The 22,221-nt window shown below is 36.3% G+C and overlaps 2 protein-coding genes across 2 annotated transcripts; both read left to right on the plus strand.

The window, feature by feature from the left end:
- The first annotated feature begins 1,399 nt into the window (after positions 1-1,399).
- On the plus strand, positions 1,400-7,411 carry LOC103438629 (protein NCA1). Its single transcript, XM_008377163.4, has 7 exons — positions 1,400-1,831; positions 2,177-2,432; positions 2,534-2,679; positions 4,883-4,970; positions 5,063-5,209; positions 6,672-6,821; positions 6,904-7,411. Exons 1-7 carry the CDS (start codon positions 1,620-1,622, stop codon positions 6,997-6,999), a joined length of 1,095 nt encoding a protein of 364 aa, XP_008375385.2. The 5' UTR covers positions 1,400-1,619; the 3' UTR covers positions 7,000-7,411.
- A 1,343-nt stretch (positions 7,412-8,754) lies between these two features.
- On the plus strand, positions 8,755-15,441 carry LOC103438630 (CO(2)-response secreted protease-like). Its single transcript, XM_070825172.1, has 11 exons — positions 8,755-8,968; positions 9,113-9,216; positions 9,363-9,460; positions 11,211-11,363; positions 11,826-11,937; positions 12,122-12,659; positions 12,741-12,841; positions 12,951-13,193; positions 13,534-13,648; positions 14,013-14,226; positions 14,448-15,441. Exons 1-11 carry the CDS (start codon positions 8,867-8,869, stop codon positions 14,996-14,998), a joined length of 2,331 nt encoding a protein of 776 aa, XP_070681273.1. The 5' UTR covers positions 8,755-8,866; the 3' UTR covers positions 14,999-15,441.
- The last annotated feature ends 6,780 nt before the right edge of the window (positions 15,442-22,221 follow it).

The raw sequence follows: 22,221 nt of genomic DNA on the forward strand, positions 1-22,221 counted from the left end.
CGGTGGTGCTTGAATTTGGTTCCAACACTATATGTATATAGGCAGCCTGAGTTTGATACCTATAACACTACTGCTACACTAATGTGAGTTTAATAACTGTGAGAGTCATACTTTAGAACCTACTAAATATAAGTATCACACTCATGAGTTTTATATATTGATATTACACTTAAATTTTTCCGCCTAGTGTAGGACTGTGATTCCTTTATAGCTCAATATATATATTTTTGCAATATAAGCTCAACATATTAGTATCACACCCATCTTTCTCTGTCTACTACGATATTGTCCTTCTTTTATCATTTGCTTAAACAAAACGGGTGAAGTTGCTATTCAAATTGTACATGAAAAAGCTCTGTAGCGGCATACCCAACCAAATTATTATTATTATTATTATTATTATTATTATTTTATGTTATAGCATTAATTAAGAAAAACAAAAGTAAAGATAAGGAGAAATTAGGTTTTCATCATTCGTTTTGCTACATTATTGATTAAAATCCTATTTCTTGTCAATTTTTTATCAAAGTCCTTGGGTATTAATAACATCATTAATTATTTCAATAATAAAATATTTTTTTTATTTCTAAATATATTCATTTAATGTTAAAAATGTTACAATTAGTATATTTATATTTATGACTAAATTTATTATCATATATTTTTAGTTTTAGTTTGTACCCATTTTTAATTTGTATCAATTTTCTTTTCAGTTTAATTTGTACCCATATATTAATTTCTTTTTGTGCCCATATTTTTTAAAGTTTATTTGTATTTGTACCCATATATTTTTTTTATTTGTACTTTATAGTTTGTACCCACTTTTAATTTGCAACATTTTTTTTTAAATTTGTAGTTTTTTCTTTTTAGTTTTATTTTGTACTCATGTATTAATTTCTTTTAGCACCTATATTTTTTTAAAATTCATTTATACTCATAATTTTTTAATCTTTTATTTGTACCCTAATTTATTTACAAGGTACCCATTCTTCTTTTATTAATGTACCACTTTGTTATATGTGAAATGTACCAATAATTTTAACACTATTGATACATTCTTTTGCCATTTATTATTTCTTATTTTTACATAGTTTTTATCAATTTATTCAATCAAAATGTTTGAATTTTTTTATTGTAATCGTCTCTAATAGTATTATAATGAAGGATTTTAAATTTATAGGATTATAAATCTCATAAAATATCAAACAATTAATGTCAAAACTATAAAAATATAAATATTAATTGTAATATAATGAGGTGTACAAAAGTCAAGGGACTTTGATCAAACTTTGAATACCATTAAGGTTTTAGTCAAAGAATGTTAAAGATTAGGGACCGCATCCAAAATATCTCTAAAGATAAAGGAGAAAAAAATAAATTGAGAAAAAGCTTAGGGTGTTTGTGGAAATAAATAAATGAAAGGAATTGCAGAGAGGATAATAACCGATTCACCCTCCAGCATTCACAATTCCGAGACGATCGAGTCGAGCAAGAGCAACTGAACAGAACCCAAACGTCGTCGTATCCTGGAGCTGGATAAAGCTTAGCAGCAAAATCGCAAGGGCAGCGACAAAATTCGAACAGTCGATAGAAAGAAGAAGGAAGGAAGGAAGAAGAAGATGATGACGCCAGTGTGCCCATTCGCGAAAGCCGGTCGGCCATCAGAGCCAAGCAAGAAAGAGACCTCAGCTGACACCGCTACAATTCCCCCAAAATGCCCCTTGGGTTACGATTCTCAGACCTTCAAGCTTGGCCCTCTCAGCTGTATGATTTGCCACGCCCTTATGTTCGACTCTGCCAAATGCGTCCCTTGTTCTCACTCCTTCTGCCAGTAAGTCGGATGATTTTCTTTGAAATTTTTGTCGTGTTTTGTATTGGGTTTCTTTTATTTTTCAATTTAATCACTTGTTTCCATCGAATTGGGTTGGTTCCTTTGAATTTTGAATCATGCTTTTTGTATTGGGTTTCTTTTGTTTTTCAATTTAATTACTTGTTTCATCGAATTGGATCGGTTCCCTTGAACATTTCAACATACTTTTGTCTTGGGTTCCTTTTGTTTTTCAATTTAATTACTTGTTTTATTGGATTGGGTTTGGTTCCTATTAATTGTGTAGATTTTGTTTTAATTTATTCTATTTTAATTTCCTGTTTTGTTTCAATTGCGTTGTTGTTTTAGAGCTTGTATATCAAGGTTCAAGGATTGTCCTTTGTGTGGAGCTGACATTGAGAAGATTGAAGCCGACTCGAATCTTCAGGGTTTGGTGGATCGCTTCATTGAAGGCCATGCCCGAATCAAGAGGTCTCATAATGCAGAGGATAATCAGGATTCAACAAATGACAGTAACAAGAATGAGGATAAGAATAACAAGAGAGTTATATACGAAGACGTGTCTTTGGAGAGAGGGGCTTTCTTGGTGCAACAGGCCATGAGGGTGAGTTTGTTTCGCCTGTGGTTTGATTTCTTGGTGTTGCATTCTCTTTCTTGCTTTGCCGTGTTCAATTTTGGTGCTGTTATATCTTGTCTAATGTGCAGGCATTCCGAGCCCAGAATATAGAAAGTGCCAAATCTAGACTTAGTCTTTGTGCAGAAGACATCAGAGGTCAGTTAGAAACGATGGGTAACACATCAGAGTTGTGTTCTCAGCTTGGAGCGGTTCTCGGGATGCTTGGCGACTGCTGGTTTGTCCTCTCTCTCCACACTCTTTATGTATCCACACAATGAATGTTTGTAAGCAACTAAGCATGTACTATGTGTATGATAGCATTTTTTAGCTTGACATGTTTTATGTTTGTTGGATAAAAGTATGGCAAGAGAACATTGTTATAGGGTCATTTTATGAATCAGACTTATTTACCTAATGGTATGCATTTAGATAGTTAACACAATCATGTTAGTGAAAGATGGTGTATGTTAGCCTATACATGAATAGTTCAACTGTAATGTTGTTGGTACATGATCGTAGAATGAATAGCAGATATGTCCAGTGGTTACTAGCACTAGCTAAGCACATTACCTTTATCCAATCTATTGGTTTTGAAGCATACCAAAGTGATGGGGAAAGCCTTACAGGATTAGAATTTGAACCTAGAGTGCTTATGGACTGTGAGTTTTCATAGTTTTACTTTTCAAACTGTTTCTCTAGGTCAAAAATTTTCTGATTTCTCTCTTCGCCTCACCACCAAAAAACTTCGGTGTTCATATATCTGTCTAGGTTGTAATGAAACAGTAAAACTGTGATTTGATTACACAGAGACCACAAATATTGGTTTCATCAAATTTGGCCATCCAACACTTGTATAAAGTTTTGTTCATGGAATATAGATACTAGCTACCTCATATCACCAATATTGGATGGAATATAAACTTTATACGTCTAGTTGTATAATTTGATTTATAGAACACAAGTGGTCATTCGTTTTACTGATTACATGTCACATAAAGATGAAGACACAATGCGATTCATTCTCTTATAGGAGATTTTGAAAATTCAATGCAAGATAATATTTAGATTATCTGAGTCTTCTCAAGAAATTCACGTATCTGAGAGATCACCTTATAAAATTCTCATCTTCCCGTCCCACATGCTTTTTTTTTTCCTCTTAACTTGATTTTTTAGGATTGATCCTTAGATAATACATAGTGAAAGACCATTGAACCCTCTTTTCCGCGACTCTAGTTGCTGTAATGGGTGGCTTGGATTTTTTATTTTTTTTAAATATATAGTTTATTGAAAAAGGAAGAATACAAGTTAAGTAAAGGTGGAAACTATGCTAACAATACAATGTTAAAGAAAACTCAACACATCATGAAAGAACTTGGTCCTAAACAACACTCCTTCAATTGATGATGAGGCGAAATACCAGAATAGAGGAAACATTTATTTTTTTATTTTTGAATTCTTCTTTGGTTGGGTAGGAAAAAAGTGGAAGAACTAAATTTAAAAACTTGTCTTGGTTTGGATAGTAGTGTATGCATGCAACTAAAGATGGTGGTGTATGCATACTAAAGATGGTGGTCGGTGGTTGACGGTGTCAGCTTTTTGAGAGCAAGTTTAGTGGCTGGAATTTGGCAAGTTAATGACATCTGATAGATTGCAGTGCGAAAATGTGTAATGGATCCAAAGGTTTGTTGGTGGTTCGCTTCTATGGAATGGTGATGATTTAATGGTATGGTGATGGCAGACCAAAATAGGTTAAGGATGCTAATACTCAATGAGACAAAAACAAGAGAAAAAGAGATATGAAGTGTTAGGGTTGACGTCAGTGTCTAAATTCTTAATGGATATGCCAAAGGCTCAAACGTTACTACAGCGAGCCTGTGTAAAATCCCATAATAATAAAATTTGTGGATACCCTGGTAAAATATATAACATATAATTAAACCCCTACATTATTATGAGTACATGTAGAGAATAATCAATCTCTCTACTTGTTATTAATGAAACAACCTAATATATAAGTTTGCACCTATGCATAAACTACATATAACTGCTTTTTTTTTTTTTTTCTCCCATCAGTTCGGAAAAAAATGAATTTATTGTTGGAATACCATGCATGGTTGTCATTAAAGTGAAGCTATGGACTGATGGCATTGTGGATGTTCAACTCTGCATGCACTGTAAGAAATGATCAGACTGTCAATTAAGATTTGCCGCCTATTTGAGGATAACTAGATTGTTCGTAAGAAGTCAGAGATGAGTTTTGATTCATACCATCTGTGTTTTAAGAATATCTTTAACATTGAGAAAACTGCTTAATGTATTTTCTGCATATGTAGACTCTAGACTGTTACTATATTCATGGCGTAATTCGACAATGATCCCTGATTTTTTTTTACTTGAGTGGATCTCTAATTCATCTTTTTTTTTTTTTTTTTTTGCAGTCGGGCTACAGGAGATGCTGGTTCTGCAGTCAGTTACTTTGAAGAGAGTGTTGAGTTTCTTTCAAAACTGCCAAGAAATGATCGGGAGGTTATTACATCCAAACCCTTACTGTAATATCACGTTATGTCCTACCAGTGCTTTTCCCTGATATGGTTATTTTTCCTTTTTTAATTTTGTAGATAATGCATACACTCTCTATTTCACTTAATAAAATTGGAGATCTCAAATATTATGACGGAGACCTCAAATCTGCACGATCTTACTACTTCCAGTCGTTGAATGTTCGACGTGATGCTGTCAAGCATGATCCAAATGTTCCATCCCAGGTCAGCAACTATCTTTTGCTTGTCGTCATTAGGTTTCTTTTGTGACTTACAGTATCAATACAAATGCTATACACTTTTTATTAATGTCATTTAAATGTGCTTGGGAATGTATTGATACTACTTTAGCTCATTGGATGTGTATCTGTTTGGTTGATATTATCTGGAATACTAGTATATGTCACTTGATTATCATAATGGATTGATTTGCTGGGTCTGGTCAATTCAGTTGGTTGTATATTCATATTTAAGCACAATAATTGTTTGGGAAGACTTTTATATCTAGCTTGTGAGGGTGAATTATTTGATGTAGTAGAGTCTTTTTGAGCAAATATTTTTGCTTCAATACTATAATGGCCCTTAACCTAAAATGAAACTTTTGTTGGTAGGAACACCTGTTTATGCAAAATATTTGCATCTATATAAATAAATTCGGTTGGAGCATTATGGGATTTCCTTACTATGTTGAAATTACGCAAATTTCAGCCATCCATGTAGATGGGGTGGGGGTAGAAACCATACACACAGGATGTAAATATTCCTGTGTTGCAAAGGTGTCTTGATTAATATGGTCCATTAGTTAATGTGGTCCTGCTGGGTGAGTAATAAGTGAGACCAACGTGTGTAGGAATTTTTTTTCTGTTTTGCGGCTTTTGCCTGCTCGGTTTATGTATATATGATAATAGTACAAAGGTGCATTGGTTAGTGGTAGAAAATTTGTGTTTTCACATCATAGTTGGAAATTACCAATTTGTTAAGTCTAAGGGAGAGCAGGGATAAGAGAAAGATAAGATCATTTTTATTTCTTCTTGTTGATTTGTTTAGTTTTATGGAAAAAGAAAGGTGTTAAGATTAGAGTCCGATATCTGATTTTCTAAGTTCTGCATCACAATGTATTAAGTTCAAAGCCTTTTTACCCATTAAACTATTGCAGTTGGTTCTGACTGAGTTGAATGCTGTAACTTTAACTTAAATTTCATTGATTTTTGGCAAATTTGACCTCCTATAGTCTTATGTCATCCAATATGAATACATGTTTGGCTGAATTTGGCCACAATACAAAAGAAGATGTTGAGAATAGCAAGTCATACACCGGACATTCTAAGCTTTGTATTACCTCTATCTTTTTGCCCATTGGCAATTGGTTTCGAGTTGAATACTCGTAAGTTTAACAAAAGGCCAATGGAAGAACTTCAACAAGCTGACTTTTATTTCAAATGTCGTTGTTAGACCTTCCCAAATGTCAACCTCTAACTCTTTCTTCTCTAACTTTCTTAACCCTCTTGTTTCTAATGAAGGAAAAAACAAAGATACCAACGATGGAACCTTGTGTAGTTATAAATTAAGTCCCTTCGTCAATTACTGAAATACATTTACCATTAAGAATGGTTTAATGTTTTTATTTAATACCAAATGCACTGTGGTTCCTGACTTTGGCTTTGCATATTTATTCTTGCAATTACAGATTCTGGATCTAGCCGTTTCATTTGCAAAAGTTGCAGACGTTGACAGGAATCTAGGGGACGAGGATGTGGCAGTTGATGAATTTGAAGAAGGCATAAAATTGTTGGAATCTTTGACATTAAAATCCGAAGAGAGTGCCCTTGAGCAACGGGTAAGATTTTCCCCTGCTTGACTCCATTGAGTAAATAGTTTGGATCCTGAAGAATTGATTTAACATTTTGTTTCCACTGCAGCGGCTTTCAGTGATGGAGTTCCTTAAAAGTCAAATTGCGGAGAAGCAAACATCTGACGTCGGTTCTGCCCCTGAAGAAAGAACCGCAGAGATCTAGTAAAATAAGTTAGCTTTGCTTCAATATCCTAATGAGCTTCGGTTAGGTAAGCAATAAAGTTCCGTTAGCACAGTCAATCTGAGGGAGATTGATTGCTGCGGTGGCATTCAAGAACGAAATGTTTGGCGCTATTGTTCCGCTCAGTTGTATTGTATATAAAAGAGTCATCCACCATATGATGAGCCAGAGCATTGTCTTTCCGATACTTCTCATTCCGCCCTTCACTTTATCTGCATTATTGTTGCTTTGTCTTCCTAAAACCCACTTTGGCAATACATTGTGTTCATGTTTAGACTTCACCTCTGTACTTACCTAATACGATTTCCGAAGATTTTCTGATGGCTTCAGTACTGTATTGTTGTAACTCTGTATAAATTCAATACGTTCTACAAATAAAGAGAATCTCCATGTATTGTGTATGATGTTTAATAGCGAGGCAGGATTCGAACTTTGGTCCCTCTTTCTCTAGTCCAAGAGCTAGTTGGTTATAGATTTGTTAAGTCAACCCATGACACATAATAGTTTATGCGTGCAAACCTTATTATGGTCATCGTGATCGGTCCTCCCTCATTTCATTTGTATAATGTTCGAATCCTTATATTCGTGATTGGTCCTCCCTCAAATGGTGGGTAATTGCATTCCGCTAAGAAACTTCGATTTCATTTGTATAATGTTGATTAACGCTTCCTAAAGTCATAAGATTGGTTTACAAAGTTGATGCAGTAAAAGCCGGTAATGGTGCTTGCACTTGCAAGGCTCTTCTGCACTTTTTCTTGGTGGCTAAAATCGTTCATCAAATAACAAACACAAAAAATAGAATACCAAGAAAGAAAGAAAAAAAATGGGATATATACAAAGATTTTAATTGAGATACTTAAAGGTGGAAAATTGGAAATAATGGGAAAAAGAGAGAGAATAAAGGAAACAAGAAAAAGAACAGAAAATGGTGCACATGAAAAGAGTCATTGTTTACTTGCAATACAAGTTTACTAGAAAAAAAAATCTGGAAAAAAAAAATACCCAAATAGAAAAACAAAAGAAGTTGGAATCTGCAGTTGAAATGATATTTTTGTATGGCTTCTCCTTTATGGGAAGAAGTAATACAAAATATAAGGGTAACTGGCTAAATGTTCTAAGAATAAATTTTTTATTGGTTAGTTCAGCACTTGAATGTAATAGAATCATTAGAATAATCAATTTTCTTAAATACAATACTCATGTTCCTGTTGACTAAATGATTGCATCCTGAGGAATTCACATTCTATCAAGGAAGAGTAGAGAAATGTGCCAAAAAATCTAAGTTAGAAATGTGCCAATCGGCTGAAGTGAAACAAGTCGGTCGGTGACCCAATTTTAATGAAATTAGATCTCAAGTTTAAACTTACTAGACAGAGATAATTAAGTTAAAAATACACTAGGTTTGAGTTTGGATGGTCCAACTTTAACATGATGATAACTTACCCAAACAAAAACACACACATATGTTTATATGTATATAAAGTACAAATAGAGTCTTGGACAAGAACATCGACATACATCAGGCGGATTTAATGTTGTTTTAATAACCTAATAATTGAGAAGTAAATTATGGATGTTTGCATTTCACTGAAAATAATGAATGCTTATGATGCATATGTATTAAGAACCACAAAAGCATCAAAGATGCTTTGCTCATGGCTCAAGCTTCTTGATGAGTCCATTAAAAAGCTTTCCCTTCACACTGAGCCTACAAAATGTATAACTTCATATATAAGCAAAACTTTCAAAACAATACAAAATTACAATATTGGTCTCTAAATTTTGCTAAACCAATTCACTTAACTGATCAGGAGAAGAAGCACTCTCAGTCACAGACTCAGCTGCTTCCATGGCTAATGCCTTAATTCTACTCCTCCTCCCTTTTCTCTCTCTACCTTGCTTCCTCCTCTCTCTCTCTGGCGCCACTACTACTTCAACTCAGATTCCCAAGGTAACTTTGAATTATGGGTTTGTGTCCAAACTCTCTTCTGGTTAATCTTGTTCTCTGTTTGGTTGCTGAGAAAATGGATACGGATGGTGTTATGATTGAATATTCAAAATTAAATTCTTTTACATGTCATTGGTAATTTGGCAGCATCATGTCGTCTATATGGGAAGTTCATTCTCAAATGGAAATGGAAGAGATAATGGAGCTGATGAATCAGCTTACTTGCAAATGTTGTCATCCATTATTCCAAGGTTATGATCACCATAATCATCATGAACATCATAATCACCAGCATAAACTCGATGAATTTTGGGATTAATTCTTCACCAATTAATCTAATTTTTCTGCACAATTAGTCATTAATTAATACATTATATCATGTTTCTGTTTCTGCCAGCCATGAGATTGAGAGAATTTCTGTAATACACAAGTATAATCATGCTTTTAGAGGATTCTCTGCCATGCTTACAGAAACTGAAGCTTCCACTTTATCAGGTATTTAGTTCCTTTTGTAATTCTCTACTATTTCATTAGATAATATAGATATATATATATATATATATATATATATATATATATATCTATGTATGTATGTATGTATGTATGTATATTTACTTTGTACACCTTCAAATTAGGATCCCAGATCCCTCTTTGGTTGTTTATTTATATTATTGGTTTACTAATGAATCCATCAAGGAAGAGAGAGAGAGAGAGAGGATGCATGGTTAAGTAGGTAATTTCAGGCATGTAGATGTAGTCACCCTCCCTCCCTCTTCCCTCACTACCACAATATATATAGAGCAACTCGTCGCTGGTTCTGGTATCAACTATAAAGAATGATTATATCATGGGCCCGTACTAATTAATTAAAACCAACTACCAACCATGCATTATAACAAAGAAAATAAAAAGGAATAATAGAAAAACAGAAGAAGAAGCTGTTGCAGAAATACAGCTAGTTTTTTTATTAAAAAAATTATAAAAAGCTTTGATTTATCTCACTGAATTTTATATAGAACAAATACAATAGACGGATCCAAGATCTCTAGAACACATGTTGGATGAATTGTGCTTCTAGTAACATATTATTAAAATTATTATTATTGTTCAATTCTCATTATTATGTGTTGTATACAGTCATGTATATATTATCTATATATATATATATATATATACACACACACACACACACACACACCACTATAGCAATTTAACATGAGATACGTACAATCGATGATAAAAATGTTTACTTGGTCACTTATTGATATATGATTACTCACTTTTAGATTTGATATCAAGTTGAAGAATAGATGAATGTTCTTCTAATGTTTTAATCAAGACCTTTGATATCAAATTTAAAAATCAATAACTATATATCCATAAATCAATAGGTGAACAAAAGAGCCGGATTTGTTAATGAAATTCTACCCCATTGTAAGGCTTATTCACCCCTCCCTGGTAATATTGTTTGTTAAAAAAAATATTTTTTTTTTCCGAAATATTTGAAGATGGGGTTGTTTGATTTGGGCTTGATTATGTTGGAGCTCCCTCAGGAGTAGCGTGTTCATAGGTGTTGCTGCCCAAGAACAACCTAGACTAGTTTTTCTTTCTTTTGGGCCTATGCCCTTCTTGTATTGGAGGTTGAGGAAACGAGATGAGTGAAAAAATTTCTTCACATATTTCTTTTATTTGGATTTAACTAATTGAAAATTTTAGTTAAATTTCAACTGTTTCATATGAACAATTGTGCGGGTGAGCAAAATATTGAGATGAGACCTTAAAATCTCTACATCGTCATCGTTTACGTGTTACTAAAAGCTTCTATTTCTTTTATAACTCGAATAAAACTCATTGTCAAATTAGCTTTGAAAACATTTCACTAGCTATCTAAAAAGTTATTTGAGGAATAATACTTGGCTATTGAAGAATAAGTAGGAATTCTCGATAAAAAATCTTTGTGGTTGATTCACAAAACTCACTGCTTATTATCGGAATAGGTTATATAACATATCAAAATAAAAAATCAATTAAACCTAGGTCATTTAGTCAATTAACTGCAATAAACATATAGACAACCCATTTAGTCAATCAACTATATTATTATGGGATGGAGATGTTTTAACATTGCAACATTCGCTGTAGTTTAGTACGCTTCCATTTGTAAGTGGAATATCTTAAGTTTAACTCCAGTAAATGTACATATTGAAAATCTGAAAAAAAGAGTAAGCCATTCTGCAACATGCAGGCAATGATGGTATTGTTTCCATCTTCCCCGACTCAATACTCCAACTACATACAACACGTTCTTGGGATTTCTTGGATCCGAAATCTGTCAGGGCATGGAAGAATGAGTATCTGCGACCATCAAGTGATGTTATAATTGGGATGATAGACACAGGTAATTCCTCATCCTTCTGCTCTAGTTTCTTTGCCACTGATAATTTTTATCTTGTTTCTCTTTCTATGGTATAATGTGTATATGAAGGTCCAAATAAAAAGGTAAAGCAAAAAAACAGAGAACATGTAAACAGAAATAGGATCCTCTGCTGATCTTTGTTCGTATGCGTTTAAAGATTAATTAATTCAGGTTTGGTTTAGTATTTAGGATTTGTATTGGAAAAATGAAATAAAACGACGTTGTTTGTGGAGAAGAACTTGGGAACAACTGATGTTCTTGTTTTCCATAAACTAACAAAAAAGTTAAAACAATGGCTACTTCACAGACTACATGGTCAAATTCCAAATTCCTATATGTTATGATGATAATCCTATTTGTGTATCGCGTACTTTATAAGATAAGTTTTTCCATAGCAATTCCATTTCTGTAGACTAATTTTGAAAGTTTAATGTGTTGATTAAGGTATATGGCCTGAGTCTCCGAGTTTCAGTGACAAGGGAATCAGTGCAGTTCCTTCAAGATGGAAAGGAGTCTGTATGGAAGGCTCTGACTTTAAGAAATCTAATTGTAATAGGTGATTATACTGTCTCACATTCTATCTAAACACTGCATTTATGGTGTTAATCGCTATTTCACCTGGCTTATAATGAGAAAACTAAAGAGAGAAAGAGAGGGATTCAAATGAATGTTTCGGAGATTATTTAACAGTTGATGTGTAAGATACAACATCTTGATTTCATTACATTTTTTTGTCACAGAAAGTTGATAGGTGCAAGATACTATAATGTTTCGCTGACAACAAACGGTAACCAGAGCCATTTAGCCAGTACAAATGGCTCACCAAGAGATTCTTTTGGCCATGGAACTCACACTACATCCATAGCAGCCGGTGTGCAAGTTCCCAATGCAAGTTATTATGGCTTAGCACAAGGTATAGCAAGGGGAGGCTCACCGTCAGCTAGGATTGCGTGTTACAAGGCATGCTCGGATGTTGGTTGCTCTGGTGCCACCATATTGAAGGCTATTGATGATGCAGTTAGAGATGGAGTAGACGTAATATCTATTTCCATTGGGATGAGCTCACTGTTTCAGCCTGACTACTTAAATGACCCCATAGCCATCGGAGCATTTCATGCTGAGCAAATGGGAGTGATGGTAATTTGCTCTGCAGGAAATGATGGTCCTGATCCTTACACAATTGTAAACACAGCACCGTGGATCTTCACCGTTGCAGCTTCTAACATTGATAGGGATTTCCAATCTAATATCGTTCTTGGAAATGGAAGAACATTCACAGTAAGATGTTTAATGAAGTCCTGCAGTTAGTATTTCGGTATCTTGCTTATACAAAAGTTTCTCATATCTACGTTCTAATAGGGTTCAGCCATCAATTTCTCCAATCTCACTCACTCGAAGACATATCCTCTTGTATTTGGAAAAGATGCCGCTGGCATTTACACGCCTGTATCAGAAGCAAGGTTATCATAATTCATCATCCTCCTGTCTCTTTTCTTTTTGGAAATTCATGTTCATGTGATAATTCTTTTAGCATTTAGATAATATCTTTGGTTTTGCAATTAACTGCAGAAATTGCTATCCAGGATCATTGGATCAAAAGAAAGTTGTTGGCAAAATAGTTGTTTGTGTTGATGATGACCCGGCTGTTTCACGGAGAATCAAGAAATTAGTTGTTGCTGATACTAAAGCCAAAGGGTTGATTTTGATTGATGAAGCTGAGAAAGGTGTACCTTTCGATTCGGGCATTTTCCCATTTACAGAAGTTGGCAATACTGCAGGGTTTCAGATTCTCGAGTACATAAATTCTACCAAGTAAGCATTTATGTAAACTATTTATGCTGAGAAATTTATGTGTTTTTGTTGTCCATAATACTCGATCTATATAATTCCTTGCATTGTTGAATACATGGGATCATTTTTACGAACTCTCAGTATTTCGGTTATTACATGTTCTTGTCGTGTGCTACATTGTTCGATATTATATGCTGCTGAATATCTGATATATTCCGGTCAGACCTATGTGATAAGGTGATTCCTTGCTAAAGGATGTGGCCATTGAATCTGAGCTTCTATTACGACAATTTTCATACGCATCAGTTATGATTACTATTTTTATGTTGGCCGCAATGAATTTTCTATGCCTGAACAACAGAAACCCAACAGCAACGATTCTTCCAACAGTTGTAGTTCCACAGTATAGACCTGCACCGGCTGTTGCATTTTTTTCATCGAGGGGTCCTGCAGAGCTTACAGAAAACATTCTGAAGGTTATTTTCTTTAGCTTGCACCTCTTTGTTTTTTTTGAATTTCACCTGCATCTTAACATTAGATATGTCCGTATGTATTTAATTTGATGTGCATTCCCAATTTTACATTTCTCCAAACATTTATAAAGTTGGAAACCATGATTTAGTTGGATTCGCACTAAACCTTCCAACTCTGAGGCAAGTGTACAGACCTGATGAAATCGGATAATAAAGGCTTTACATGCCAGGGCGATCTCATTGTCACAAATCAGTTAGCACCCACAAAAAATGTGCTTACCCGTACATTTACCAAGTTTCGGTAATGTACCAGTTGTTTGCAAAACTAACTGTATTTACTTTTCGTGTTTCTTTATGTGCTATTCAGCCTGATATAATGGCTCCAGGAGTGGCCATTTTAGCTGCCATAGCTCCCAGGAATGAAAAAGGGACAGTCCCAAATGGGAAGAAGCCATCAAAATTTTCCATAAAATCCGGGACATCAATGGCTTGTCCACACGTAACGGGGGCTGCTGCATTCATCAAGTCAGTGCATCATCGATGGACTACTTCAATGATCAAATCAGCCCTTATGACAACAGGTATTCTATGGACATTTCGACTTCTTGTGCAGCCATTCTATGTTAACGATTTTGTGTTCATCAATCCTTTCATTTGACTTCAATGCAAAATATTTAGGAAGATACTTACAGCATGAGAATTACACGATTTCCTTACCTGGATTATACTTGTTTGAGTTTATTTTCACTTGAAAGTACCGGCACATAGGAGATACTTATATCGACATCTTTTCATGTTTCAGCAACCGTTTACAACAACATGAAAAAGCCTTTGACAAACAGCTCTAACCACTTTGCAAATCCACACGAGGTGGGGGTCGGAGAAATAAACCCACTTAAAGCTCTTAACCCGGGACTAGTCTTCGAAACCACAACGGAAAACTATCTCGAATTCCTTTGCTATTACGGCTACCCAGAGAAGAACATAAGATTTATGTCAAACACAAAGTTCAACTGCCCTAAAATCTCCACTGAAGAACTCATCTCTAACATCAACTACCCCTCCATCTCCATTAGTAAGCTCAGCTGGCGCCAACCTGCAAAGGCTATTGAAAGAACTGTGACCAATGTTGGAGCCCGGAATTCTACGTACATTGCAAAGGTGCAGGCTCCAGTAGGATTAAAAGTCAAGGTACTTCCGGAGAAGTTGGTTTTTTCTGAGGGTGTGAGGAGAGTGTCTTTCCAAGTGTCATTTTACGGCAAGAAGGCTACCAGCGGCTACAATTTTGGGTCCATAATATGGTTTGATGGTCAACATTCAGTTCGTACTGTGTTTAGTGTGAATGTTGAATAACGTCGGAAGGTGAAAGTGTTAACTGCTTGGAGTGATATAAAAGATAGAAGAGATCTTTCATGTGAGGATGGGAAAATGTGAAAGAAAAGGAAGACAAAAGTGCGATTGACATCTTTATATTATCACAAACCCGTCCTCAATATGCATAGAGAAAAAAAGCTGGTACAAGGTGAAGGCTAAGGCTCGTCAGTGTTGCATAACACGAATGGACAAAGGCAATTCAGCCATTTTGATCTAATTTACGAATCCCCTAAACCTTTCGCCATCTCCTTGTCTCTGTCTCTTATCAACTGTGCCATCCGGCCGCTATTTGACAAATGTATTTTTTACTGTGATTGTATTTCCTTCTCTATTTGGGCAATGAATACTACCTAATTGTTAATATGTTATAATTAAATTTGGTAATGACAAGGTTTCGTAGCCTTGATTGTTGTTTCAAGTAATCCACAGCCCGAAAGAGAATGTGTAATTTGTCATTTTTGAGCGGCAAGGCCAGCCTTTAGCTTCTTAACGGTCTCATTTATTCCGGCGGTAAACACAGACACCAGCACAGAAACTGTTGTGTATATTTGCATTTCCGAATGCTAAAATAGCGTAGGCTGGTAAATTAGCTACTGGGTTAAACTGATAATGGACTAGTCCCTTGGGGAAACACACATACACATGCCTCCAACTCCAAGCTTTTGTGTATATAGAACGTTCTTCGTGTTTAAAGGAAGCGATAGCAGAGAACCAATAACAGGGAACAAAAGTTCAGCAGAGCAAGGGTGGGTGTGAGGTGGGTTTACTCCACCGTTAGGAGGACATTTAAGCATGGCGTGTGACACACTCTGTTCGTTAAGCGCAGGCAATTCAGTCAAAGCAATTTTTGTTACGTTCAAGGTTTTAGGAACATCGTCGAATACTCAGCAGAATCAATAGAAATTTAGGGCTTAAATTTTCATGTATTCCATATTTTGAATATATATACATAATACAATTCTTGTTTTCCAAGGAAACAATAAAGGACATAATATCCTTCCTAAAACATGACTCTAATAATTACAAAATATTTTTCTCCTAAATATTGACTTATTCCAATACTCTCCCTCAAGTTGGAGCATATATATTACTCATACCCAACTTGACAAGTGAATCACCAAATCTTCTACGACACATAGCATGGGTAAGGATATCTGCAAGTTGTTCTTCTGAGTTCACAAACGGTATTGACACAATCTTCTTCTCCAGCTTTTCTTTGATAAAATGTCTATCAACCTCAACATACTTAGTCATGTCATGCTGTATTGGATTCTCGACTATTTCTCTAGCGGACTTATTATCACAATACAACTTCATTGCCTTCTTCTATTTGAAACCAAGACTCCAAAGTAACTTTTGTAGCCAAAGAATCTCACACACCATGTGCCATACCCCTACATTCAGCCTCAACAGAAGACCGTGATACCACATTCTGCTTCTTGCTTCGCCACGTAACCAAATTACCTCCAACGAATGTGAAATACCTAGATGTAGACCTCATATCAGTCACATCACCAGCCCAATCAGCATTAGTAAATCCCTCAATCCTTATATGTCCATGACATTCATACAAAATTCCTTTACCCGGGGCAGACTTCAAATACACCAAGATTCTCATTACTGCCGCCTTATGATCCACACTTGGTGAGTGCATAAATTGACTAATCACACTTACAACATGGGCAATATCCGGACGAGTGTGAGATAGATAAATTAGCCTCCCCACTAGTCTTTGATATCTACCTCTGTCAATCAGTTCTTGATTTGGATAAATTCCCAGATAATGTTTTCTACGATAGGAGTGTCTGAAGGCTTACATCCCAGCATGCCTATTTCTTTTAATAAATCTAGAACATATTTACATTGAGACAAGAAAATGCCTCTAGATGACCGAGCTACTTCTACGCCAAGAAAATATTTCAAATCTCCCAAATTCTTCATCTCGAACTAGGCGGCAAGATTTTGTTCTAGCTTCATCATCTATTCTGAATCATCACATGTTATTATCATGTCATCCACATAAATAATTAAGGCTATCACTCTACCATTTCTCTATTTCACGAATAATGTATCATCTGAGTGACTTTGATAATACCCAATCCTCCTCATAACTTGGAGTAAATCTACCAAACCATGCACGAGGTGATTGCTTAAGTCTGTAAAGTGACTTTCGCAACCTACATACTCTGGTTTTCTCTCTGGCTTTTACCCCGGAGGAAAATCCATATATACCTCTTCTTCCAAATGCCTAAAAAGAAAAGCGTTTTTCACATCAAATTGCTTCAATGGCCAATTCAAATTTACAGCTAAAGAAATCAAAACTCGTACTGTATTCATCTTCGCTACTGGAGAAAAAAGTCTCCTGATAATCAACACCATAAGTTTGAGTATAACCCTTTGCTACAAACCTTGCTTTATACCTGTCTGCTGATTTGTCTGCCTTGTATTTGATCATAAAGACTCATCTACACCCAACCGATTTCTTTTCTTTAGGTAGCTTCGTTACCTCCCATTTATCATTCTTATGTAGTGCCATCATTTCCTTATCCATTGCAGTAGCCCATTTAGGATCCTTCAAGGCCTCCTTAACTCGGGTTGGTGCTTGGATTACTTTTATATTATTTACCCAGGCTTTACGTTCTGGTGCAAGGTTTGAGCATGGCACATAATTAGCTATTGGATACTTCATTTTTCCTTCAGGAGAAAACCTGTCAGGAGGAACACCACGATTTTACCTTGGCGGCAACTTATATGTACTCATAATATTATCTGGATTAGTTACATAAGCATCAGTAGTACTTACCTCAGGGATATTCAGAGAATACACATTGGGTGGCATTAACAAGCTCAATAGAGAGGGGGTGTTGGTTCGGTAGCTAATGGTTGTTGGAGCGGTGTAACTGGTTCGACAACTCATTGCTAACACTCTGCATCACACTCGGCAATCTGTTGCCAAGAAGACCCAGCTGGTTTAGTGCTCGACAGCTGCATGATATTCCAATTATCGGCAGTGTCTTGCCGAGAGCCACTATTTCCATTTTCAACAGTGCCTTGCCGAGAACTTTCATAGCTTTCTTTTTCAACAAATGCTCCCCATGAGTTACATATTTCCAACCACCCAAGATCACCACTAGCATTCTCCCCTTGATGATTGGAAGGTGATGGAATTGAAGCATAAAAGAACTCAGATTCAGACAAAGTAACATCCATGGTCACATACATATGGCGAGTTTCAGGGTGGTAACACTTATACCCTTTTTGTTAAGGAGCAAATTCTAGAAAAACACACTGGTGAGCACATGGATATAACTTACTACGATGAATCTTGTGAATATGAATATAGGCTACACACCCAAATACACGAGGAGTAAGAGTATTGGTTAATACTACGGGAACAAATTATGTCAACACTTGGAGAGGTGTACGAAAGTCCACAACCCAGGATGGCATATGGTTAATCATATACACGGCATAGGTGACAAATTCAGGCCAGAACCGTTTAGGTACGGACTAACCAATGAGCAAGGCACGGACAATTTCCAAGATATTATAGTTCTTTCACTCAGCAACCCCATTTTGTTATGGGGTATAAGGACATGAAGTTTCATGTAGAATTCTTTGATTTCGAAGTAAGCCAGATAACTTGGAACCAATATACTCACCTCCATTATCAGAGCGGAGAACGTTAATAACAGAGGAATATTGTGTTGCAACCATTTGAGAGAAAGACCGAAACACCATACTAACATCACTTTTATTCTTCATCACATAAATCCAAGTCATACGAGTGCAATCATCAACGAAGGTAACAAACCATTTAATTCCAGACAAAGTAATAACAGGAGATGGACCCCAAACATCAGAGTGCACAAGATCAAAAGGAAATAATCTTTTATTCATACTAGGAGGAAACGAAGCGCGATAACTCTTTTGCGAGAATACACACTTCACAATGTAAGTCTGATTATTTTATTTCATGAAATAAACTAGGCAACATACGCCTTAAATAACCAACCGAAGCATGTCCTAACCGACGATGCAATAACCAAACTTCTTGCAAATTACTGGTACGGGATGCTCGAACTGCATTACCTCTGCCATGAACGACGTCATCCACATAATATAACCCCTCTCTCTTAGTGCCACGCCCAATTATCTCCTTGGTCTAAATATCATGTATGATGTTCCTGAAGGATTTATTTTGAAAAACATGTTCATTTGAGCAACATCATATGACATGCAATTAACAATTAAAGGCGGAATCATGCTTGCATGTACTCAAAAACAAAACATTACCATGAAATTCAAAGCCTAGTAGATTGGTGAACCATTAATCAACTCAAAACAAAGTGAGTTGAAATTATTACCTTTGTAGATTCCTCCTTGCATAAGCAAAGGCTAATCACCCAAAGAGAGGGCCTTCATTCCTTGCATCTAAAATCTATGGATTTGGTTGGAAGAATAGGTTTCTCCAAGTTCCCAAAATTGAGAACCTCTAAGTCTCTTCACCAAGGTTAGATTGTAGAAGAAATGAGCGACTTTGGAGTTGTTAGGATTGCTATATTCTTACTCCAAAGGGCCGGCCTCTTTAGAGAGAAATGGAGAGACAATTCTCTCCAATTTTTCCCCAAAAACTAACCCTTAATGAATTTTGGTTATAAAGTCCTTTATATAGTCCCTTCAAATAAGTGACCTAAAGAACCAAAACCCTAATTCATCTACTATGGCCGGCCATATTGGGATTTTTGGGCTTTTGGGCCTTTGTGAATCTTTATTCATTAAGTTGTCATACAACTTAAGTCAATGGGCTTGACGTTCGAAGCCCATTGGACCTTAAGGTCCATAACTATCCCGAGGTCTTTAACGAACTTATTCGTTTGATTAATTAACATATCAATTAATCCTTGCCATAAATAAATGATTAAACCATTTAATCATTCTTACTCATCTCCGTTTAATCTTCAATCTCCACCTTTTATGGTGTGCGATCCATTAGGTTCATTTTAGAGAGGTAATGGGCGATTAAAACCATTTTACATCGATTGTGAATTGAAACTATTTTCAATTCTCCCTTTAGTGATTACACACGTTTAGGGCTTCCACAAACCATGAGTGACACCTAGCAGCATATCATGGTTACCCAAGCTAATCAGAAGAGGATAGAGAACCTATTCAGTTCGGGATTACAAATGCAATACGGTCTTTCTCTAATCTAATACTCTTGACCACATTGTTTGGTATGATAGTTTATTTACTCACGTCTACTATCCAATGTAAATCGTTTGCTTATATGATTTCCTTGAATGTGATTTGGAACGCATTCCCTAATCTCATTCATACTCTGGCCAGAGATTCCAAATCATATCATAGAGTATTCTCCCTCAACTGTTTGAAGGTTAGAGATCCCTTGTTGCGCATTCACTTGTCTCCATAGCTAAGTGGCTTAACCCCAACGATGCCGTGGACACCCCGATGGGGTGACTTTGACATAATCAAAGATCAAGGACTTAACCACAAGACAAATGTGATGCCTCAGGTCAAAGGACTACTTTGCATTATCCCAACCATGAGTTCTTATGTGACATGGAATATGAGAACTCTTCGTTGATCACGTTCAGTGTACTCATTCTCTATTGAGCACCTACGTACTTGTCTTGATGTCACACACACCAATGACTCGAGACTAATCACTCTCCCTGAGAGAAGACATAGTACGTACCGATCTTTACGGACTGTCAATGCCCAATTGACAATCCTATGATCAGGAACATTTAGGATGTGTCTACGACAGAATGGTCTCATGAATCTAACTTCATTAGATTACATTCTCCCAATCACATATTCCTTGGACTTTATCGTTTAAGCATATAACATTTATATGAGACGACTCAAACAATAATCTTTGCCCTTTATATGTAAAACTAGATTAGTTTAACATGTGAAATGTCCGTAAAGTATCATCATATGATTGGCTTTAGGGCACATTTCCAACAGTTCCATATCAGAAGCTAAAAGAACACGCCCCATACTACTTGGAGTGGCCGAGGATTCACTAGGAGTGGTCCTAGTCAACAAGCTTTGACTTGGATCATTAGAGGGGGGCACGTCAGGTACAACATCCTTAGTGGCAATGGCAACGGATGCACGGCTTCCACTTACTCCATTAGCGGCTCGTTCCTTGGCACGTAACTTTTTCTTAAATTTAGGGAACCATTCAGGTACTTCATGTTTATGAAAACATGTATCTTATGTATGACGAGTTTGCCCACAAAAAGTGCACTTCAAATCATCCTTGTTTTCTCGAGTGAATGGCCGAGAATTGGCCAATGGTGATGAATTAAAAGACCGGCTACCCAAAGGTGGCCGTGACACCATAGCCACGGGAGGAGCTCCTCTTTGCTTCCCAACACCTGCTTCCCATCATAGTTGCATGGCGTTGTGCTTCCCGCCTAACAATGGAGAACACCTCATCTACAAATGGTAAAGGTTGAGTTCTCAAAATATCACTACGCACTTTGTAAAAAATATCATCAAGCCATGCTAGGAAGGCATACACACGATCCAGTTGAATCTCTTCTCAAAGTGTCTTCAAGTCAATAACACACTCCATCTTGATTTGTTTTCTTTGATCCAACTCTTGCCAGATAGCTTTGAGATCGACATAGTATACACCGATAGGTCTTCTTTCTTGGCGAAGTTGGAATGACCTCACCTTCAACTCATAAATCTGAGAAATATCAGACCCATCATAATAGGTTCAAACAATTTCTTCCCAGACTTCTTTAGCAGTACGAAGATGAATGAAAAATCCCATGACGGTAGGATCCATGGAATTAATCAGCCACCCTTTCACAATTGCATTCCCTGTCTCCCAAACTTCATACTCGACATTGTCTTCCTTGGGCTATTTGGTGCTCCTTGTCACGAATCCTTTCTTACCACGCCTAGTGATATGCATCTCCAACACCTTGGACCAAAGAGGATATGTCACATCCCGGCCGGGGGCGAATCACATCCCGGGCCCGTTCTACCACCGTAGCACGATATTATCCGCTTTGGGCTTACCATTCCCTCACGGTTTTGTTTTTGGGAACTCACGAGCAACTTCCCAGTGGGTCACCCATTCTGGGAGTGCTTTGGCCTCATTCTCGCTTAACTTCGGAGTTCCTACGGAATCCAAAGCCAGTGAGCTCCCAAATACA

This window comes from Malus domestica, chromosome 07 (assembly GCF_042453785.1).
Source record: "Malus domestica chromosome 07, GDT2T_hap1".
Taxonomy (NCBI): domain Eukaryota; kingdom Viridiplantae; phylum Streptophyta; class Magnoliopsida; order Rosales; family Rosaceae; genus Malus; species Malus domestica.